At 40.8% G+C, this 24,299-nt stretch overlaps 1 protein-coding gene across 1 annotated transcript; it reads left to right on the top strand.

Annotated features, from left to right (window-relative positions):
* Positions 1-207: 207 nt before the first annotated feature.
* On the top strand, positions 208-22,998 carry Traf6 (TNF receptor associated factor 6). The gene is made up of 7 exons (XM_051184107.1): positions 208-393; positions 6,435-6,752; positions 9,960-10,110; positions 11,791-11,949; positions 13,640-13,711; positions 15,910-15,987; positions 18,015-22,998. The coding sequence occupies exons 2-7, from the start codon at positions 6,457-6,459 to the stop codon at positions 18,849-18,851; spliced, it is 1,593 nt and encodes a 530-aa protein (XP_051040064.1). The 5' UTR covers positions 208-393; positions 6,435-6,456; the 3' UTR covers positions 18,852-22,998.
* Positions 22,999-24,299: the final 1,301 nt, after the last annotated feature.

Raw genomic sequence — 24,299 nt, 5'->3', positions numbered from 1 at the left:
CTGATATCAACGCTATTGATGTGCCCATCACCATCAATTTTCTTCTGTTTTTACACACACACACACACACACACACACACACACCCTCCGAGGCGGGGTTGACAGTTGCAGCGTGGAGGACTACGGCCAGGGGGCGCGCTCACCCACAGGGCCACTCTGTCTCAGGACGCTCTCCCCTCTCCTCGCTGCTCCTGGCTAGTTGAGAAGGCGGAAGCAGCGGCAGCCGCGGCTGGGGCTAAGGCTCCGGCCGTCTGCGGTTGCAGCGGCTGCTGCCCTCGATCCAGGAGTCTAGCATCGGAGTCCCTTGGTCTCGGAGCGCCGCCTGTGTTGGCGACGCGTTGTGGCCCGAGGGAGCCTCTCTGGTCTGCTGTGGCGTCTCTGCGTGTGCGTGCGGTGAGTGAGCGGCTTTGAACTTGGGTTCCGGCGGCGGTGGGCCCGGGAGAGTCACCCGCGGCTCCCCCTCGAGACGGGGACGTATCTCCGCGGGCCCTCGCCTCCCACAGATCGGAGCCAGCATCACCATGTCCTCACACGGGTCCGGGACTCGGCCCCCTCTCCCCTCCAGTCTGGGTCGCCCCGAGGTCCCCTGTCTTGGCACCCAGCCGCCTCTGCCCTCTGTCCCTGGCCTCTAACAGGTGCAGGACGCGCCCTCTGTCCTCCCACAGGCCGGGGGCGCCCTCTGTCCCCTCCCCGGGGCTGCACGGCCCGGCTCGGGCCGCTCTCGCCCCACAGTCCTGGACCCGCCCCTGGTCAAGAGCCTCTCCCCCGCGTTCCTGTCACCTCCTGGCTCTCTGCATCCCACTTCCTCAGCCCCTGCACATCCTCACCTCGTGTTTTCCCCTTCCCAGGGAAGGAAATCGCCCGCTGGGTTTTCCCATCCCTTCTGGCTTTAAGAAGAAGAAAAAAAAATCCCTTCAAACTTCCAAAGTACGGGGGGTTGGGGGGAATTTTTATGTTCCCTGTTAAATTCGTTAGAGGTCCTAAGTAGTAAGTTTAAAAAAAAAAAAAAGTTCGATGACACCAATGTTCCCTCCCCACCCCTACACTTTAGCGATTGTTCCAGACGCAGTGTCGATAAAGCTGTTCCTAGTATTTGGCTTCAGGGGAACTCCAGCTGAGACTGTCTTCTTGTGTGAACAAAAAGCACCTAAAGCTTGGATGTATAGGATTTGCTTGTTTCTCTGAGAGCATGAGAACAACTTGTCACATCCTAGTGTAGGCTTTGTGACTTGAGCTGCTGCTGGGTTTCACACCTCCTTTGATGATCCTCGAGGGAAAGGAGCTCTCTTTTTTTTTTTTTTTTTTTTTTTTTTTCTGGTTTTTGAGATGGAGGGTGGAGTGTAGACTGTTTGGTATCATGTGACTTAAGGAAAGTGTCTGAGCCATTAAGTTTATACACTTGACTTGTATAAGAAATTGTCCAAAATTTCTGGCTTTTGGAGACGCAAACAATCCCTGAGTAAGGAAAAGCATGGTGAATTTGTAACTAAGTTACATCATTGAATACTTTGTAGCACTTTTTTTAACCATCGTGACACATTTGCAGGTGTATGCATTTTAAGAATGGTTTTGTTGTTGTTGTTGTTCTGGTTTTTTGTCGTTGTTGTTGTTTTTCAAAACAGGGCTTCTCTGTATAACAGCTCTCTGGCTGTCCTGGACCTCATTCTGTAGACCAGGCTGGCCAGGAACTCACAGAGATCCACCTGCTTCTGCCTCCCAAGTGCTGGAATTAAAGGTGTACGTCACCACCATCCAGCAAGAATGGATTTTTAAGGACTTGGCACACAGTTGCTGTTAATAAAGAAATTTGGGGTTTTTTAAACATGATTTTTAGTGTATTCCTCTCTCTCTCTCTCTCTCTCTGTGTGTGTGTGTGTGTGTCTTCATGTGGAAGTCACAGGACAAGTCACTTCTCTCCTTCCACCTGGTAAATCCTACCAGGTGAGCTCCTTATAGTAGAAAATTAAAGGTAATTGCCAGTATTTTCTTTTATGTGGTTTTGATTTATTAATTACATACTTATTTATATATATACTCCAGCTAACATAAAATGTATGCTTCCAAGATGTAACATCCATATTACCTAGCATAGTGTCTGCTTGTGCAGGTCACCCTACCCTTCATGTAAGGCATCTAACTCCATTGTCTTTGAATCATAATATATACCTATATTTGTAGATAGAAACCATGATTTCTGATAAGGCTAGTTTCATTACTTACTCACTGTGGAATTGAAATAAGTTGGTAGTGGTTACCTCTATGGCACTGCATTCAAGCGTCCTTACTAGATTCTCAGCAGCACACAGAATGCAGTCATGACATACAAGGTGAAGAATGACGTGAATTCCATTCTGCCCTCTCTGTTCATGGAGAAAGTCACTCAAATAAGAAAAAAAAAAAAAAAAAAAAAAAAAAAAAAAAAACACTGAGAAATACTCATTTTAGTGAGTCTGGAGTGGGATTTTGTAGCTCATGAAGGGACTCCCCGGAGCGTAGTGTTTGTACACATGCCACACTATGTTCTCACCTCAGTAGCTGATTCAGTGCACTTTTCCTTCTTCTCCAAGTGTTAATGAAGACAGCTTTTCACTGTAGGGAAATTAGAGATGTGGCTTTTTACTTAAGTCATTGCAACATGTAAAAGTAAAGGGAAAATATTTTAACTTGCTTCAGAAAAAGTAAACATTAAAACACTAAATGGTACTCAAATGTTTGTTTTAGCTTAATCTCCCTAATATTAATTAAATTGCCGTCTAATTACTGTACTATGTGTTAAAATATTGCAGTATATTAAACACACACACACACACACCCATAGACTTCCAAGGTTATTATCTGAAGAATATATGAAGACATAGATCTTCAGTGTTCTTCAAGCATGGGAAGTAATGAAAGCAACTTGATGGTGACAATTTTTTTTCCTAATAACACCCCTGGCGTTTTACACCGAAAGAGCTGATATGAGTATGCACGTATTTGGTAAACCAATCAGTTTAATTAGGGTGACCCCCCCCCCAGGAGCATAGGCAACTCAACAAAGGCTAAACTACTGCAGAAAATGTCTCCTCCAGCAGCCTTCAACTGCAAGTCAGACCTCAGAGAAGAGTGGTTCTTTGTGAGCTCTTCCCCCACCTTGACAACATTGAGAGGGGAAATCTTCATCTTTTTAATTAATTAATTTTTGTATGTACCTCTGTGTGTGTGTGTGTGCGCGCGCGCGCCTGCCTCGGGGGTATAGCCCACAGAAGCCAGAAGAAGGTATCTAATCCCCAGGAGCTGGAGGTATAAGTGGTTGTAAGCCTTCTGCTATGGATACTGCTGTCCAAACTTTGATATTCTGAAAGAACTGTACTTGTTCTTAACTACCTAGCCATCCCTGCAGCTCCCAAGGAGAGATATTGAGCAGGTTACAGGTTATAGTGGCTGCTGAGAAAGTTTAAGAATGCATTCCCAGAATAGAGCAGTCCCCTTCACACTGTCCTTAAGTTGTCACCACTCCTTTGTCCACAGATGCTTGTATAGGTTTTAAACAATGCACTTCCTCAATGGAAATCCTTTTAAGGAATTGTTACTATCTATCAGGCATGTTTTCCTAGGAACATGTAGTTCATCAAAAGGACTCCTTAAATCAGATGACATTCAGATCTTGAACTGGACAGCAAGACAGCAGTATAGAGACTGTCCATAGCTGAATTTTAAACATTTGGCAGGAAGTTCTTCATGTCTGCCATACAGCTAGCACTCTGATATGTGCTGTGCAGCTCAGTAACAAATATTACTATCACATAAATGACTTTACTAAGCAAAGCAAAACAGCTAAAAAGTTTAAGGACTCGTTATTATCAAGGATATATAAGATGGATACTGTTGTATATAGTGTGTGGGAGTGGAGATTAGAAAGCCTTTGATATATATTGGGTAAGCAACATCATGCATCAGAAACTTTTAAAAATTGCATGGCCTCTCACCCAACAATTAATACTTTCAGAAAACATGATGAAAGGAGTAGATACAAGGAACATTACAAAGGATGCAATTAATGGTATGTCATAACTGTCGTTTGCCCTCAAATATGAAGACAGTAAAGGAGGTCTTATACTCAGTCTTTGGAGAAAGGCATGTGTACCACTGTCCCTCATTCCTTCCTGTCTTCCAGTCAGAATGAGCCTTTCCTGGGAATTCACATTAGAAATGGCTAGGCTTTGGGAGATAATTTTAACTTTTCAAAATTTAATCAAAAATAAAGTAAAATGGTATGAGTTCACAGGTAAATTTTTGGAGTTATATCAACTCAATGTAATAATCATGGACAACACTTAAAAATAAAAAGAAATAAATCTTAAATGATTTTGTCAAAAAACAGATAAACATAATGTAATGCAGAAGTATCTAGATTCTGGGGTCAGGTAGACTTTGGGGTTTGATCCCACTTAGTTTCTTCATTGGTGATCTTAGGCAGGTTGATCTTTTTAAGCTCTATGGTTTCACTCTAATAGGCGAAGACAATACTGTATAAAACTGTATGCAGTAATAACTTTTTCTGACTGCCAGGTATAGCTCTCAGTGTTCGTGCATATCAACACATGTAGACCTTGCAGGAACTCTCAGATGGAACCTCTCGATATTGTACAAGATAGGAAACTGAAGTATAGGATTGTCCGCTTTGCCTAAGTCATGACCAAGTGACTGAGAAAGGCCTAGGTGCAGACTGCTCAGCCTAGCCTGAGTACTGCCCCTGAAGCCAAAGCACTGGCCTCTCTAGGTTTTTGGGTTTTTGTTTTGTTTTGTTTTAAGACTTATTTTATTTTTAATTACTTATATGTGTGTCTGTACATGTAAGTCCACTTGCATAGAGAAGCCAGATCCCCTGGAGCCAGAGTTACAGGTAGGTTAGTCACCCAACATGGGAGAAGGGATGCAACTCAGATCCCCTGGAAGAGCAGGCACTCTTCACCTCTGAGGCTTGCAGAAAGGGTGAAAAGACTGTGAGCACCTGTCTGTATTTCCAGTTCAGGGGGTTGAACTTGGAGCTTCACATGCCAGGCAAGTCCTCTACCACTGGGTTGTTTCCCAACCCTCTTTTGACTTTAAAGCAGGATCTCACTGAATTCACTCTCCTACCTCAGCTTCCCTAGTTAAGATTGCAGAGCTGTCTCCACTGGACCCAACTAGAACCTCTTTGTTGTTGTTGTTGTTGTTGTTATTGTTAGGGGTTTTATTGCTTTAATACATGTATGTGATGCTTGTGAGAGGAGGGTAGATGGCACATGTATGGAGGTCAGAAGACAATTTATGGGTCTAAGGATTCAACTCAGATGGTCAGGTTTAGAGGTAAGCACGTCTACCCACTGAGCCATGTAAGTAACCTGGTAACTGCTGCTTAGTCCTCCATTTGGCAAACTGGCAGACAGAATTTTTATATAGGCAGGCATGAGGGTTATTGTCTGCTGTATTGACTATAGAGGTTTGCATTTTGTTTCTGGAACTATAGTTTACATTAGGAATTTTCCTCAAGGATGATTAAGCTGAAGACATGGCTGGTTATAGGATTATAAGTTGCTTTTAAATATTCACATCCCATGTATGTAATAAAACAGTTTAGAATTTGAGATCATCTGTCTGCTCCTAGCACAATAGTTTTCCATAGGCAAAGAAACCTCACATGTTTTTCCAGTCATTAGTAGTGAAACATGGTCATCTGATCTGGCTGAAGGCAGAAGGAGATAAATATACACGTTTAAACTCCATTCTTCCTATATAATAGAAATTGCCATTCTGAGCATTTAGAAATCCACATGGACTTCTAGATCTGAAGAAGAAAGTTGGTTCTGAGTGGTTCCACTTGCCCCAGCTCTTTCTGTTCTATCTGTCTCTGTCTCTCTGTCTCTGTCTCTCTCTCTCTCTCTCTCTCTCTCTCACACACACACACACACAGTACTGGTGTGTGATCACTTGGATCCCTTCTGGCTGTACTATTCTCTTCAGTTAAGAATACCTATTGGACCCTTAATGACATGAAGAACTTCGTCAGTAGATATTTAGTAAGCATCTACTATTATATGAAAAAATCTCTTGTGCTATGTGCTGGGCATAACAGTGAACATTAAATTCCTGTAAACACATGATAGGGTGTTGTAATTGAAGTGTTTTTCTTTTTGAGCCATCTGTTGTCATTTCATTAGACAAGGAACTTTCCTTAAATGATCTATCTAGTCTTTGTGTTCAGCATGGGTGATTCATAAACTTTTTAAAAAAGAGACTCAGGCAACTTACCATGAAGTGGTAGAAATATGAAACAAAGCTCAGACACTTTAGAAGTTGTTTTGTAAATAATATTGAAACAGTTTGTGTGGACTACTATGTGACTAGTATAGATAAACTATATGTTTGCATGCTAAGCATTTTTGTTGTTGTTTTTCTTGCTTTGTTTACAGATTGACTGATAACAAAGCTACTATGAGTCTGTTAAACTGTGAAAACAGTTGTGGGTCCAACCAGTCCTCAAGTGACTGTTGTGCTGCCATGGCCACCTCCTGCAGTGCTGCAATGAAAGATGACAATGTGAGTGGATCTGCCAGCACGGGGACCTTCTCCAGCTCCTTTATGGAAGAGATCCAGGGATATGATGTGGAGTTTGACCCACCTCTGGAAAGCAAGTATGAATGCCCCATCTGCTTGATGGCTTTACGGGAAGCAGTGCAAACGCCATGTGGCCACAGGTTCTGCAAAGCCTGCATCATCAAATCCATAAGGTATTTGATTTTAAGAAAGAACTATGACTATAACACCAAATACAAAGAGCATGTTAGAAACAGGTCATCCCTAGGGCGCTGGTGGTGCACTCCTTTAATCCCAGCGCTTAGGAGGCAGGGGCAGGTGGATCTCTGAGTGTGAGGCCAGCCTGGTCTACAGATAGCCAGGGCTACATAAATTGTGAAGAGGGAGAGGAGAGCAGAGGAGAGGAGAGATAGGTCATGCCAAAAATAGGCAGACAGAAAAGGCTGCTCAGGAAAAAAAAAAGATTGGACAGAAAAGTGAGGTAGAGGTAGTTAGGGTCCTGTCCTAGCTTGTACTGCAGTATGAAAGGAGGCTTCTATGTTTTCCCATCCCTCACCTCTAGGTAAACTGGAAAGTAAATAACTACTTTTACCTCAAGCAGTTTTAATGCTTGAAAGGATTAGGATTAGGAGAGGATTCTATACTAATACTAAAATTAAATAGTAAAAAATGTTATTTTTAATTTGCCTTAAGTTATGCTACTAGAATATAATAAATCCAACAGATGAGTAATGTGGATTCTGTGATTATGTATTCTGATATTAGCTGTGGTAAATTCTGTTGTCTCCTGTCTATGAGCAACTGTAAAATGACCAGCATTTCCGTAATGTAATTCTTTCTTTCTGCCCCCATTGCTATTGCCCCCGCTCACACAGCCAGCCATACATAAATGTATTGCTTGACGTCAGCTCTAACAGACCTTTCTACTCCTAGCCTTGCCTTCTCTCGGTCTCCTTAACAGCAGCCAGAGTAGTCCTGGCATATACCTCGCACGATGTCCCCTTGGCTCAGAACACAGTGCACGAACTATCTGGGAGTGTATGGGATTCATTTTCTGCCCTCTCCAAGTGCCCGCTCTCCTTCCACTCCTTTCTTCATGCTGTTCCTTGTAAGTGCCAGGAATATTCCTGCCTTGTTGAACTGGCTACTCAGTACCACAGCAAACCACAAGCCTGCCTGCCTTCCTACACTCCATGGAGATCCTTCCTTAACAGGCTAAGCTTTGATTTTTTTTTTTTTTTTTTTTTTTTTCCCCTAGCACTTTTGCCTTTAAACACCCCAATATGGTTTTGGGATTTTTTGTTGTTTTTTGTTATTGTTGTTGTTGTTGTTGTTGTTGTTTTCCCTGCCTGTAGCAGTGGGAAGTAGTTCCTTGAGGCTGAGATGTTAAGTGGGTTTCTTCTAGTTACAGGAATAGTGCCTTCCTCACAATAGGCACTTGGAATGTAAATAACTGGATTAAAATATACAAGAGAAAAAGATCCTCATTCAGTTCAGTCCATTACCTTCACACTGACCAACAGACTGTGAACCCACAAATGGATTAATCTGCAGAGGAGGTCAGAGCCCTCATTGAGTTCCAGTCACTTCTCCAAAACTCTGTTTTGAGCATTGCTACATTTGGGACCAAACTGCAATGATTCCTGAGTAGGCTAAGGCCATCTTGGGATACTCAGTGGTCTATGGATTTGTGCCTCTCAGTTTCTGTACCAACTTTTCAATAAAACTTAATTAAGGTGACCATATCCATACTTGGAACTTTAATTAAGTTATAAGGGAGCAGCACATCTCATCAATTTGAGAGGAAATGTGTTGCCTGGCATTGAACCAATAAGATCTTTAGAAGATAGGGTTATGTGTTTTGTTGTTTCTCTATGTTTCCCAACCTTGGCACTGTTGATATTTTAGGCCAGATAAATCTTTATTTGGCAGGGAGTCTTCTGTTAGACCCTGAGTTTCATGCCTGCTGTGTGTCCTCTAGATGCTAATAGTATCACCTTCAGCCCAGCCTGTGAGGTCACAGTGTCCCCTGGGCCAGTTTAAACCACAGCAATCAGTGTTTAAGGCTCATCCTCCTGTCTGTTTTAATATATTGTAATTCAGTAAAATGGGTAACACATGTGACTAGCCAATTTCTTATAGAGAGAAATGTGTACCATTTTATCAAGTGTCCTGGAAGATAACTAGCTAATCTTTGTAGCAAAAAATTTTGAAAGTTGTAGGGTAGTGATATGAGAAAAAGAAACAAATCCCACAAAAGAAAATCTGAGGCTTTAGTCCCATTTCCTTCGAGGCTACAACTGGACCAGGCTAGCCTTAAATTCAGAGATCCCATACGTGGCATGCACTGTGTAATCTTTAACAGTTACCATAAAGATCAGCTCTGTCTCACTTTGGTCAGTTCTGTGCTGTTTGACAGCAGATATTCCCGTCATAGCAACAAGTAGAGCTGAAGTAATGTTTCAGTGATGGATTAAGGCTTCTGTGACCTACCTCATCACATTTTGTTAGACAAGATTGAAACATCTCTGGATGGCTGGAGAGATGGCTTTGTGGTTAAGAGCATTTACTGCTCTTCCAGAGAAATCAAGTCAGTTCCCAGAATCCCCGAACACGTGGTTCATAACTTCATATAACTCCAGCTCCATAGGATCCGATACCTCTGGCCTCCATGAGCAGCTTCACTCTTGTGTGCATACCTCCACACAGATTCACACACATAATTAAAAATAAGAATATCTCTAAAAGATTTTTTGAGACATACTAAAAAAAAATTCAAAGGGAATGGTAAACTCCTAGGTTTCCTGAAGGTGATTTTTCCCACCATAAGACAAGGTGGGAGGGAATACTGAAAAGCCCACCACAGAGTCCCTTTAGCTCTACTATAGTTAATCATAGGTATGCAAATAAAATCATCCCTTTGTTGATCAGGATATAACATATCATAGGCCTCATTTCAAAGCTTACCAGAAGCCCCAGAAGGGTGCTAACTGCTAACTGGTTCAATTTCTTTTTGTAACTGAGCAATATGCTATAAATGTGTTGCTAATACTGATAGACTGTAGAAGTCTTACAGAGCACAGCCAGCCAGACTGCCAGAATTCCTTCCTAACTGACCTTCATTCACTTCATTTTTATGCCAATCAAACTATAATTTTATTCATTGTTTTGCTTATTGTCTAGCTGGGATCTATCCCACAATCTCAGCCTATTAGCTTTTGATAAATAGCACAGTGCTAGTTTGCATTCATTTCATAAGTGAATTCATAAACTTCACAGTGCACTATGATTCTGTTGCTGCTGTGTGGTATAATTCATGTGTTACTTCATATGGAGAGCTGCAGTCAGTTTTACGAGGTGTAGGCTTCAGGCTACTAACTCTAAGTTCCCACTTCTTTTAGGGATGCAGGTCACAAGTGTCCAGTTGACAATGAAATACTGTTGGAAAATCAACTGTTTCCTGACAATTTTGCAAAGCGAGAGATTCTGTCCCTGACGGTAAAGTGCCCAAATAAAGGCTGTTTGCAAAAGATGGAACTGCGACATCTCGAGGTATTAAGGATGTTTTCTAACTGTTGTCACAATGCAGTCTCTAGAGCATAACAACTTTGCCCTGTTATCTGTGTATCATTATAGCAGAACAGAATTGGTGAATAAATCCTTGCCATCATTAAATGTGCAAAGTTAGAAAATGTTTTATTCTTTCTGCTTTGGCTTTGTCCAAGCAATAAAATAAGCCTATGCTCTTGGGAGTTTCAGATCAGCACATCTACAGTTCTACAGTTGAAGAGCTCCTTAATTGCAAGTTACGTCTTAACCCCATAGCTTTATTTCTCTCATTTTGAAATAAGAAGTGTTGTACAGCCATCATCTCAGTACCTTCATTGTACTTACTTTATTTTTCTAAATTGCACATTATATTATTTTCTGAATAATCATGTAGTTGGAAATTAGCTGAAGCAAAGAGATAATTCTCTTTTCCTTTTTAATTAAAATAAAACAATTCTTTGGTGTTTTTTGTTTGTTTTTTCCAGAAATCAAATATGGGTAATAATCTGTTTGAAACTTAATGTTCAGGTCAAGTTTGAAGTCTGTCCCTTTTATTTTGGTCTTTTTTACTAAAAGATTTACTCATTTCTCTTTCTCTGTCTCTCTCTCTCTCTCTGTTTCTCGTGTGTGTGTGTGTGTGTGTGTGTGTGTGTGTGTGTGTGTGTGTGTCCCTACCCCCATGAAGGTCAGAAGAGGTATTGGATTCCCTGGAGTTATCAGCCCAATGTGGGTGCTGAGAACAGAACTTGGGTCCTCTTAAAAAACAGCATTCCCTTTTAACTACTGAACTGCCTCTTCAGCCCTTTTTGTGGGAGTGTTCCTTTCAGCACAGAATAAATTTCTAATCTGGAAATCTAACTTCTTTCCAAAACTTCTCTAACTGGAAATATTAACTTGAGACTTCATATTCTTTTTATATCCTTGACATCACATTATTGTTTGAAAGACTTCATTAAGGCCTTCATGCTTTATATGGCTAGAGAATGTGGGCTTTAGTCACTGTTCTTTTGTTTGTTTGATTTGGTTGGTTGGGTTTTTGTTTGTTTGTTTGTTTGTTTGTTTGTTTGTTTTCAAGACGGTTCTCTGTATTGCTTTGGAGCCTGTCCTGGAACTCACTTTGTAGACCAGGTTGGCTTCAAACTCACAGAGATCCACCTTCTTCTGCCTCCCGAATTCTGGGATTAAAGGTGTGAGCCACCAACACCCAGCTAGTCACTGTTTACTTAGTGTCTGTTGCTGTGATGATACACTCTGACCAAAAGCAGTTTAGAGTAGGAAAGGCTGTATTTGGCTTACAGTTCCAGATCATAGTCTGTTATTGAGTAAGTCAGGCCTGGACTCACAGAATTGCTGGAGAAACACAGATTTGCTGTCTAGCTCACAGGCCCTTACTCAGCTAGTTTTCTTATACAGCCCAGGGCCACCTGCCAATGAAATGAGGTCACCCACAGTGGCCTGAGCCATCCTACATCAGTTAATAGTCAAAACAGTCCCCTCTAGACATACCTAGAGACCAATATGATTTGAGCAGTCCCTCAATTGAGACTCCCTTCTCAGGTGACATGTGTTGTGTCAAATTGACAGCTAAAACTAATTCTGAACGAAAGAACTGTATTCATAGAAAAGATTGTCTCTAAAAATCATTTTTAGGGTTTTAAATGCTAATCAACTATTTCATTATAGGATCATCAAGCCCATTGTGAATTTGCTCTTATGAATTGTCCCCAATGCCAACGTCCTTTCCAAAAGTGCCACTTTCATATACACATTATCGAGGATTGTCCCAGGAGACAGGTTTCTTGTGTAAACTGTGCTGTGTCCATGCCATTTGAAGAGAAAGAGGTATGTACAAACTTAGATTTGTTCATTGCATTTAAAATACATACTTGAAGAGTTAGCATTAGATAAGGATGTAAATAAAAAAAACAAAAAATGAATTTTTTGTTTTGGTTTTTTTATTATAGTTGATTTTTTAAGACAGGGTTTCTCTGTGTAGCCCCTGGCTATACTGGAACTCACTGTAGACCAGGCTGACCTCAAACTCACAGATCCACCTTCCTCTGCCTCCCGTGTGCTGGGATTAAAGGTGTGTGCCATACCACCCAGGTACATTATCAGTTTTCATTTTAATTTTTTTTTTTATTTTAATTTGTTTGGTTTTGGCTTTTGGTTTTTGTTTTCGAGACAGGGTTTCTCTGTGTGGCTTTGGAGCATGTCTTGGAACTCGCTCTGTAAACCAGGCTGGCCTCGAACTCACAGAGATCTACCTGCCTCTGCCTCCAAGTGCTGGGATTAAAGGCATGCCCCACCAACTCCCAGCTCAGTTTTTAAAAGCTAATTTTTATGAAAGAAATAAAGTTTCAAGGAACTCACTGGTCCATAAATGTGGAGTTTATATTTATATGTCCTTAGGAAGCATTAAACTAAGTACTGAGTGTAAACAATGAGCAAGAGCTACTTGGAAAGGTATATACTCCCTGCCTGAATTGTAAGGAATGGTCCGATGGCAGACAAAGAAGTAACATGACTGCTATGTAAGATGTATACAGACTTGTTTCACAAAGAGTGTGAGCTACTGCATATGTAAGAAAGAATTTATTAAATATTGCAAAGTGTGTCCCGTGGATAGTAAGCCATTGGCACCATTCACTTTTCAGTTGTGTATTGTACTTCAGTTGAAGTTAACCTTTAAAAAGAAACAGTATGATGCCTAGCAGCATCATAATAGTAGAGCGGTTGTTTTCATTCTACTGGGATGTAAAGAGGCTAATTAGCTTCATCCAGTGTTGTTAGTGTTGGGGCGACATTGAAACCCTACCCTTATACTCTTTACTAAAATAAAAGGCTGCATTAGTCTGTGTTCCTCTGTAACTAATACTTAGTTACTTCCTTAAACTTTTATCCTTCTAAACGTGTTTCTTAGGAAACTGAGCATTTTATATTTAGTGTGTTGGTAAAATAGTCAACTATTGGTAAAATAGTCAGCTAACTTGCTAGTAATAAATATGTAAAATCTTAGTCATAATTGGAACAAATTTGGTACCTTTCTCAACTTGAACAAATTCCATGAACTAATGAGGAAGGTTTGTCTATTTCTCACCATACCTGTTTATTAAACCAAAGTTACTGTGTTCTAGAAAATGGGACTCACCCTTCATGTTCTAATGTTTTTTGATTGTTTGATCGCTTGCTTGCTTGCTTGCTTATTAACTTACTGAAAGAATTGTAATTAACTTGTCATGCTGCTGGCTGAATACTTTTGCCCTTAGAGAATTACATCAACAGTGATCTCCATGCTACTCGGGGGTGCTCTGCTTCAAGTGCAAAAGAAGTCATCTCTGTTTTGCATGCTAACAAACTGTTTAAATTGAGTCTGAAGACTGAGTTTCTTTAACTACTAAAAATCTCATATTGTGACTGTATAAATAAATGTTCTTCATTTGCTCACGGTGAAAAGATTACTTTATAAAAATTAGTCCTTTTACTTTTTCAGACATTCTCATATATTTCTTAATTCTCTTATACAACTTAGATTCATGATCAGACCTGTCCTTTGGCAAATATCACCTGTGAATACTGTGGTACAGTCCTCATCAGAGAACAGGTAGGAATTTCTTTTGCAAATTTCAATTTTCTTAAGAGTTTAAAAAAGTGCTACTTTTTTTTTAATTGAAAATTTAAAATCAGTATATGTTGAAGCATTTTGCTGTACAAAAAAATATTATACAAATAATGTAATTAATATTTCAAAGGAACAAAAATCTAGTATTTGTAGGCCTTAAAAAACAGACTTGTAAAAGAGTATATTTACACACTGACATGAGGGCCTGGTTGTCCAGAGATTGGCTGAGAGAAGGAGGAAACAGAAGAAAGCTCACCTGCTCAATAGCACAGCAGTGTGCAGCACCAGCTTGTGGGGCATGCAGAGGACTTTGAGACCACTGCTGAGCATCATCAAAGGCAACAGTTGTAATAGAAAACTGTTATATTTTAATTACTAATGAAGAAAGGAAAATTCCATCCAATTGCTATCTGTTGGCATTTAGGGAGTTTACCACAAAGGACAAATATTAGTCACTAAATCTGTGTGAGCCCGAAAAAACTGTAAGTGAAAAGCTCACTGATTACTTACTTAGTAAAAATGACTAAATGTTCCCATGTATTATTAGTAGTATTTTTCCAAGAATTTGAAGATGTTAAACATGTATATGAAGTCATCCCATACCCCTGGTTTTATTTTTTGTTCTCAGTATTTAAAGGAAACTATGCTATACTTGTAAAAGCTCAACAAAATAAAATTTAATAAAGACAAAAAACATAATGAAACATCAGAAAAACTAAACTTTAATGCTTGCTGTGACATTAACTTCACCTCAGTCCACAACTATGGCTCAATTTCTAGTGGAAACTGGGCCCTGCTTTCACATGACTTCTTTCCTCCCTCTTTCTGTCCCTCCTCCTCTTTCCCTCCCCCACTCCTCTCCTTTCCTTTGTCTTGGGCCTTCACACCCCAAAGCTCACACAGGCTGGGTGAGTATACTCTACCAGTGAGCTGCTCTCCAGCCCCTTGGTGCCTTCTCTGTTTGATTGGTTGGTTCTAGGTTTGGTTTTGTTTTTGAGACAGGGTCTCTCCATGTAGCCCTGACTAGCCTGGAATTCACTGTGTAGATCAGATTGGTCTTGAACTTACAAAGATCCACCAGCCCCTGCCTCCAAGTGCTGGGATAAAACGCATGTACCACCACACACTAATCCCTTGGTACCATTTTTAAAATGTGACTTCCTTTAATGTGTCTCACCCTAAAAAAGATACTTTTGAGTCCCCAAATAATTAAAGGTGGAAATTCCTCTACCATCTTTCATCATGGTGTGCATGAATATACTAGCAGATACTCTCAAGCACATCAGCAATGCTGAGAAGAGAGGCAAGCGTCATTTCCTCATCAGGCCGTGCTCCAAAATCATCATTCAGTTCTTAACCATGATGATGAAACCTGGCTACATTGGTGGGTTCGAAATTATTGATGATCACAGAGCTGGAAAAAATGTGAACCTCACAGGCAGACTTAGCAAATGTGGAGTGATCAGCCCTAGATTTGACAGCTCAGAGACCTAGAAAAATGGCAGAACAATCTGCTCCCATCCCATTGATTCAGCTTCATTCTACTGACAGCCTCAGCTGGCATCATGGACCACAAAGAAGCAAGGCAAAAACACACATGAGGGGAAGTCCTGGGATCTTTTTCTAGAAATGTTAAATAAAAAGCCTCCATGGACTGTGCCAGGGTCATTCCTGTTTTCAGAAGAATAACAAATGTCTGGTGACACTTGTCTTGAAGCAGATGAGACGGTCCTATGACCACAGGGTCACTTGAGTTGAGTGTGGGGTGATGTGTCTAGCCTAGGACGGTTGTGTCTCTACCACGTAATAACCAGTAGAGCCAAAATAGGTCAGGTTTCACAGATAAGATGATTTATAAAAGATTATCATAATCAGTCTGTTCGGGGGCTTTACTGAATGTATGACCTGACCCTCATTAAATGGCCTAGACCACAGAGAGGGCTTTGGATTTGCCATAATAGTTGTTAAGGGGGTGTTTTCTTGAAAAATGCCACAAGAGGGCGCCAGTTCTCTACAGTAGAAAATGAGCCCATTTTAAGAAATGAAGTTTAGTGAATTGGGTGATTAAGATGTTAATGTTTAATTTCTCTCAGAGTTGTGAAGAAGCCATAGATAATAACATAGTTCTAGGGCATGATATGCAGGGGAAGACATTTTTCAGCTTTCATTTTGATTTTCAGATGCCTAATCATTATGACCTAGACTGCCCTACAGCTCCAATCCCTTGCACATTCAGTGTTTTTGGCTGTCATGAGAAGGTAAGTTTTCTTTGAATTCTGGAATATGAATTTAAAAAAAAAAATACTCAGGTCCATACCAAAGAATACCAACAAATTTAAGTTTTTAGAAAACATTTACATGTAAACACTGTTGGTGTAAATTATTATAAATATTGATGCTACTACACAGTTAGTAAGGACTTTGTATTTCGGTAGACATATTTAAACTAAATCTTTGCCTTTTTTTTGTGTGTCTGTGCATATGCATGCGTGCACATCAGTGTGTGTGTATGTGGGTGTGTGTGTTCCATGGTATGCATGTGGAGGTCAAAGGACAGCTTATAAGAGTTGCTTTTTTCCTTCCACTATGTGGACCCCGGGGATCAAGCTCAGGTTGTCAATCTTGGTGGCTGACACCATTGCCATCTTGCCCTCCTGTAGACTTAATCTTAACAGGTGGGGAAAAACAACGTTCAAGGCAGCTCTAGAAGATGGCCTCATGGTTCCCAGCACCTGCCTGCAGCAGCTGGCTTGCAGTGGCCTGGAACACCAGCCCCAGGGAGTCCTACAACTCTGGCCTCTATAGCACCTCATTCCGTGCATCCCCAAACACAGACACACACCTGTAGTTTAAAATAAAAATAAAATTTTACCAAAAAGAATGTCCAAGAAGACAAGAGAAAGTGAGTGAGTGTAGTGACTTATTTTGTTGTTGTTATTTTGTTTTGAGTTTTTTCATTTTATATTACTCAATCCAGCAACAACATGGAAGATGTGAAGTAGAGTAAGGAAAGGCGGTATATGAACTTTTCGCTAACAACACCCAAAATAAGGCAGCATAAGAAACGAAAGTGAGTAGAGAGAGATCTAGGAATCCCAGGCACATTTAGGAGGGAAGGTTTTAGTAACAAAGTAGATACGGCAGACTGAGAAAAGGGGGCATCCAGAATGACTGTGGGTTTCTGGCCTTAGTCACTGGGTTGAAGGGAAAGACCTCAACAAGAGTGAACACAGGATGAGCTATACAGAAAGAAAAGGTATTTTGATGGTATTGAGTCTACCCAGCTCTGGCACATTTGAATGGAGATGGCCTGTGTGTAGCTCAGAGAACTGATTGGGAAGAGGAAGAAGTATTGCAATGATACAGAATTCATGTTACAGGAAAGAGAGGTAAGCAAGGAAAGAAACCTGAATGAACAGTGTTCAGAACAAGTGCATCTGGTAAGGAGGACAGTCCTGTCATGGTCTTCCAGGTTAGCTTCAAGATGGGGTCACAGTGTGAAATGTCTGACAGCTTGCTGTGTGTGTTGGCCTTGTTTTCTCTGGAGTATGCTTTTTTACAAGTACTTATAATGAACATACTTCAGTTTAAAAGATTAAATAGAATGGTAACTCATATACTTAAATGTTATGAGGAAACTCTGTATTGTGTACATAGAGAAAAAAACTTCAAGTATATCAAATACTAAGACAGATAATAGGTAGCCTATTTTCTTTTTTAATCACCTGTTATTTTTCTGTAATATACATTGTTTTATAATTCTGATTATCATAGAACATTTAGGAATTTGATGATCTTCAAATACTCTAGAGATGGCAGTTTGCAATAAATAAGCTTCATGAGTGGTAGTTGAGGACTTGACAGGCAGGCTCAGGTAGTTTTAAAGGGGAGAAAATGATATTGATGAAAGGAAGTATGGTCTATAGAAAGCTTTGCCTTGTTTTCCTACTGCAAAGATTTTATTAGCTGCAATCTCAAAAGAGAAACATTAGAGGAAGGAGCATGTGGAAAAGAGAGACCTGGGTATTTGTTGTTTTCGGGTCAACAAAGAAAGATGGGTATAGATGCTACTTTGAGAGATTTATTGAAGTAACAGCTAAGAGTGATCATCAGTTAGCTCCAGTAAAATAAGAGGATTATTTCATTGATTCAGGTGACAACACAGAGAAGTGATAAAGGTTAGAGAAATTGTGATGCTATTTTTCAAACCTCTTGTGTGCCTGGCCTAGTCCTTTTCCTCATCCTCAGTGAGTGCTCCCAACTTGTAGCTTGTGCTTTGTTTCAGATGCAGAGAAATCACTTGGCACGGCACCTGCAAGAGAATACCCAGTTGCATATGAGACTGTTGGCCCAGGCTGTTCATGATGTAAACCTTGCCTTTCGTTCATGTGATACTTCCTCTCCATCCCGAGGATGTTGTCCAGAGGATCCAAATTATGAGGAAACTATCAAACAGTTGGAAAGTCGCCTAGTAAGACAAGACCATCAAATCCGGGAACTAACTGCCAAAATGGAAACTCAGAGTATACATGTAAGCGAGCTCAAACGAACCATTCGTACCCTTGAGGACAAAGTTGCTGAAATGGAAGCACAGCAGTGTAATGGGATTTATATTTGGAAGATTGGCAACTTTGGGATGCACTTGAAATCCCAAGAAGAGGAGAAACCTGTCGTCATCCATAGCCCCGGATTCTACACAGGCAGACCTGGGTACAAGCTGTGCATGCGCCTGCACCTTCAGTTACCAACTGCTCAGCGCTGTGCAAACTACATATCCCTATTTGTCCACACGATGCAAGGAGAGTATGACAGCCATCTCCCCTGGCCCTTCCAGGGTACAATACGCCTTACAATTCTTGATCAGTCTGAAGCAGTAATAAGACAAAACCATGAAGAGGTCATGGATGCTAAACCAGAGCTGCTTGCCTTTCAGCGCCCCACAATTCCACGGAACCCCAAAGGTTTTGGCTATGTAACATTTATGCACCTGGAAGCCTTAAGACAGGGAACCTTCGTTAAGGATGACACGTTATTAGTACGCTGTGAAGTCTCTACTCGCTTTGACATGGGTGGCCTTCGGAAGGAAGGCTTCCAGCCACGAAGTACTGATGCAGGAGTGTAGCATCCATTTACTTGTGCTAAAGGACTACAGACCATACGAAAAACAGTGCCTTCCTTGCCTGGTCCCAAAAAAGAAGATCCAAACAAGCAGTGGGAGAGGTGTAACACCTAGCAGCAAATGTCATCGTGAGGTCTTTTACTTCTTACTGTTACAAATATCTGAGACAGTTTTCGTGGGAATCTACATGTCCCCCGTGTCTTCAGAAATTTAACATTTGAAGGTCTGTGCCTAATCTGCTTGTCAGTGTATCTCTCCATTGTACTTCATGGGCTTTTTCCATGTACTTCACTGTAAAGAAAAGAAAGGCCAGAGTTAGTGTGCTGAAGCTCTTGTTTAATGATACTAGGTGCCTTAGAAACTGAGGCTGTCTTTAGGACATTGATGACTCTATTAAACATGAGAATCACTACTGCCTGTGCTGACACCAGTGAGAAATTTGCTGCTCAGGTGCTGAGTTCTCATTTCAGTTGACGCCTGTGAATTTCAGAAGCTTTGAACCATGGTCCCTGGAAAGCCTAAGTTCTCATGTGCTGCCTTCCCCGTTGTTCACTAAGGACCAGGGGCTTGCGTTAGCTCTTACTCATTTAGTGTGAGCATCTTGTCTGTTGAGCACCTAGTGCTTCTTCCCTGCTTGCGTATGTTGGGGCTGCAGGCAGCAGTTTCTCCGGTATGTAATACTGTGACAATGTGGTTGCCAACTGTCGACTGCCACTGCCGTGTAAGCTTTCTTGTCTGTTCAGTGCAGCTTGGTCCCCACATCCCTGTGCATGTCTTCTGTTGCTTGCAAACACAAAAGCAGCAGGGTAAACATTAAAAGTGATTCAGCTCATCTGCCATTAAATGGCAGGCATGTTATGGATGACTACAGAAACTCTTACAACCAGGAAACTTGTCAGCCCTCTTGATTTAGCTTAGTTAATTGAGATAAAATTGATTTCCTCAAGGGGCTGGAGAGATGGCTCAGTGGTTAAGAACAGTGGCTGTTCTTCCAAAGGACCCAGGTTCAATTCTCAGCACCCACATGGCAGTTTACAGCTATCTGTAACTCCAGTTCTAGGAGACCTGACACACTCATACAGATATCCATGCAGACAAAACACCAAAGCACATAAAATAAAAATAAATAAAATTTGTTTCCTTACAATAGAATCTGTTAAAACTTAAATTGTAGGTATTTGAGAGATGTCTAAACCAATGTTGGCAGTCACTGTGGTTGAACTTGAGTGGGTGGTATTAGTCCAGCTCATTTCCAGTTCTGTGCATATTCTGTAGAATGTATTGGTATGGCCAGATGTTCCTAACATGGAGAGACTGGTGATCATTATGCTGTTGTACTGTGGAATCTAGTTCTCAGGGAGCCCTACAACTAATTAGAGCACTTACAAGGAACCTAAGGGGATCCATCTACTACTGTTTACTGAAGATTGTTTATGTTTTCTGGTCATAAGAAAAGGGACTTCTATCTCTGGCCAAATCAGAACCGCTGGCCAGTGCTAGATCTGCTCTGCTTTCCAGAGGACGCCCAGAGACCTTGACAGACAGAGGAGTCTGCTTTTCAGTTGTAGTCCATCCCCCCACAAGTGGCGCTTTGACCACTTCGCTTCTCTCTCCTTGCTTCCATTCCACCCATAAAGGTGAAGGAAAGACCTTGTCCCCTCCCTTAGCACAAGCTCATCGTGCATCATCAGTCGATTTCCTGGAGTACACGCTCTCAGCTGCGCCTTCAGCAGCCCCTGAGCCACTTGCAGCACCTCCTGCCTAGGGAAACCTGCATTGCCCTATTCCTGCAGTTGTTTCCCATTTGGATAAGTGTGGGGTTTGTTGAAAAAGCAAGCAGTAGTTATTTTTATTTATTTTGAAAATGTACTGGACTATTTGAGATATTGTTTTCTAATGTGTTCTTACTTTTTTTCATATTCCATAATAAACATTTTTATCAGAAAGTTAAATGTCACCACAAAATATCAGCTCCCTTTCCCCTCTGTGTTTTGAAAAAGGAAATGATATTTAAGAGCTTCCTGGTCAGATTTCTATTTAAAAGATGCCTGTATTAGGTGGTAAGAACAGTCATTTCCTGCCTTGGTTTTGGCATTTTTTTTTTTTTAACACCAGCATCTTAAGTTTTTTGCCTAAGTTGAACTTTTCCAAGTGTGATGTTCCTTCCTGTAAAGCAAGTTGGAGTAGATGTTTCTAGTGGTTGTGTTGAGAAGCTCAATGTTAAGCCACAAAACACTGACAACACTGGCTTTACCAGTGGGGAACCAGTGTGACAGTCCCCACTACTGACACAGTGCTTTATTTAATGTCCATCAGCTGATGTGCATCTAACATGGTTTTATAACTTCTCGAATTGGATGTTGTAATGAGCCAACTGATTATCTTATGACAACTCAGTCACCGTGAATGCAAAGTAAAAATGATCAAGCTGGTTTTATAGACACTTCTTAGTTGTCGTCCTGCTCCCCCCCCCCCACTCCCCAGTCCTGAGCATTCTCAGGACTGTGTATACAGTGTGTTGGTCATGGTTTCTTAACAATTGTTTTTTCTTCCAAAAATGTTGTTCCAAAAAGGTTTTCCTCCAAGTCAAATATTTTCCTACCAGAAATCAGGCCTGTTGGTGACTGTAGTTTGGTAATTGGTTACTGTCCTTTGGCTATGACCATTTCTGGCTGGTCAATTTTCCCTTCCGAAACTGAAAAGGAGGAAAGGGTGAATTAGAATGCAAGAAGAGCTTTTTTCACCCTAGTAAAATCAACTGACAGGCGTTGGATGATTTCTCACAGTTAAATTTCATAACTGGTATAAAGTTGAATTTTTACCAGTATTAAGCAAACTAAGACTAATTTGTGAATTATGTGTATTATGTGTGCAATTAGACTATTCTCTTAATGCTTGCTACTGCTTTATCTAAAGTTTCCTTAATCTCCTGTAACCAGAAAAAGTTTTAATTACTAGAGGTTATTCTAACTAAAGACTGAAGTGCTTTTCCTTTTTTTTTTTTTTTTTTTTCTTTCTTTCTTTCTTTCTTTCTGTTATTAACCCACTTTTCTGGCATGCCCTAAATCCTCTTCATTGTCTTAATATAAAATGCCACTACATTTTTTGTGTGGTGTTTGGTGATTATTTTCCTAGATGCCCTAAGCGGGTGACTAGGGCACAGTCAATTGTCATTGGATTGTTGAAATACTCTTTAAATGTCAGCATTCTCAAAGTAGCTGTCATTTGTTTCATAGTTGATGTGATTGTCTGTGGAATGAAATGGACTGGTGCTTCCCAATTCCCAGAATCCAGAAAAATGAGCCAAATGTCATCAATCCGAACAAGTTAACACTCAGTCACAAGTCTTGAGGTCACTGGAATGGAATTAACATTTCTCTGAATGTCACCTGTGTCCTTGATGTTTTAAACTGTTCAACCCCCACCACCACCCCCCAAAAAACAATCAGCTTAATAAAAAAATAAAAAATAAAAAAAACAGGAAAACAATTCTAGTTGAAAACATGGAATGTGGAGAGGTGCTCCATGTCCTGCCTGGTGTCTCCTTAGCAGAACCCAGCCCTAACTGACAGAGAAGGGAAAGAGTGGCCTGCTGGACACTTGCCACTCAGAATGTAGTGCAGTCTGTCTCCTCAAAATGTAGTTCCCTTTTGTGTGGGCCCCAGGGGAGGGCCGAGGTCCTCCTGTAGGCACTGCTTCGGCCCCTGTTCCTGACACACTGTGCATGGGCTTGAGCAGTAACTAGCAACACTCAATGAAAGCCAGGTGGACTCCAGCTGGCTTCTGGGTAGCCTGCTGATCATGTAAGTTGCTAAAGTGAGTGTTCTGTTTCTGTTTTTTCCCCCGGCACTTTATCACAGCAGTTCTCAAATCAGAGATATGTTTAAAGCCTAGTGAACATCTACCACCCAGGACTACAAGAACGTTTGTTAGGTTTGCCCTGTTGTGTGATGTTCCTTCAGTGCAGCTTCTATTTTCTTTAAGACTGTTCAGTCCTGAAATAAACAGCTTGGAGTTGTCTATAATTCTCCTTGGAAACTTGTGATGTTTTATTGTAATTCAAATGCTTTATGCCAATGGTAAGATTTGTATGACTTTAATCTCATTTCTTTGTCTACAAGAGTATTTTTCATAAAGGATTTATTTTGAAGTTCCTGGTCATGCAGACTCTTCTAATGTTATTTTCTTATTTGAGTACATTCCATGGGGAAGAGTGTAATTTGGGGCACATTTCACTAATATATATGATTTCAGGATTATGTTCCTTGGGGACTAAAGTGATTTAGCATAAATTTGGAGTCAGGAGATAGATTGTTGTAGAGGTCTCCACGACATCTATGGTGAGCAGAGTGATTGTCCTCAGAAGGCAAGAAGGCAGTTCAGTTCAACATGACTATGTAGTTTAGCTCAAACTTCAGGAGTCTGACCCCAAGTGGTTCATTTGGGGCATATTTAAACACAGCACTGTTGGTGAAAACTTTTAGTGATAATATCAATCCTGTGTATACAATAAAGCATACATAAATCTCTTCGAGAAACAAAGCAAGCTAAATAAAGATCCAATGTGACCACATCAAAGCTTTCAAAAAGAGCACATGGCACCATCTATAATGGGTTCTGGGAGAAAGCATTTGATAAGGGTCTGGAGGAGGATCAGGTGTAGTCTCTAGGCACACAGATTACACAAAGGTCACCAAGCTTGGAACTCATGTCTGTTCCCAGCCTTCTGGGTGGATAGCAGGTTATACATTCCTTCTAACATCCCTGTCTCCCCTAGTGCTTATCCATGAGCATAAGGACCTCCATTCCTCCTACATATTTTTACCACTGGCTGACCACATATATTCAGTTTGATTTGTAACAGTTTATCTACCTGTGAAGGGAATAAAAATTTGAAATTTAGGTGTTATGGAGTGGGTAACATTACTAATGCCTAGGTCTATTTTTGAAGGTATTTTATAGACCTAGGGAGGCCACTTACAATTTTATAGTTGAAAAACTATAGAGTGAAATCTGACTTTAAAAAAATTAAAATTCAATGGTCAGATGATCACAGCTGTGGAATTGGTAAGGGGTCTTTCTAATGCTTTTGGACTCTGAAAATATGTACTGTATGGGAGGGGGAGTGTAAAGATGAGGTGTGGGTGGTAGTAATCTTAAATTTTAATTGAACAGTTTTGTTTAAGAACAGATGGAAATAATTGTCCAGATTCAATGCCCCACGCTCAACCACACATGCCATATGTTGCTATGTAAGGCAAGCCCTGCTTAGTCTCTCAAGCCAGTGCAGCTGATTGCAGGATTGATGCAGAGGGAAGATCTGAGATTACTATGCTAAGTGGACTCTCTGCACTCAATCTAATAGATAAGTATGACATCTTTCCAAACCCAGGTCACAAGTGTGCACATTCATCTTGTAAGAGGCACCTGGAATCTGACTTTCACTTGGGC

This window comes from Phodopus roborovskii, unplaced genomic scaffold (assembly GCF_943737965.1).
Source record: "Phodopus roborovskii unplaced genomic scaffold, PHOROB, whole genome shotgun sequence".
In the NCBI taxonomy this organism is placed as follows: domain Eukaryota; kingdom Metazoa; phylum Chordata; class Mammalia; order Rodentia; family Cricetidae; genus Phodopus; species Phodopus roborovskii.
The sequence above is the reverse complement of the archived record's forward strand: the minus strand, read 5'-3'. Positions and strand labels throughout refer to the sequence as shown.

What these genes read in the sequence shown, in the direction of transcription:
- Traf6 (XM_051184107.1), top strand. Translation starts at nt 6,457, where the DNA reads ATGAGTCTGTTAAACTGTGAAAACAGTTGTGGGTCCAACCAGTCCTCA. An exon ending in TGCATCATCAAATCCATAAG is followed by an intron (nt 6,753 to 9,959) that starts GTATTTGATTTT and finishes CACTTCTTTTAG; the next exon opens with GGATGCAGGTCACAAGTGTC. An exon ending in CAGTCCTCATCAGAGAACAG is followed by an intron (nt 13,712 to 15,909) that starts GTAGGAATTTCT and finishes TTTGATTTTCAG; the next exon opens with ATGCCTAATCATTATGACCT.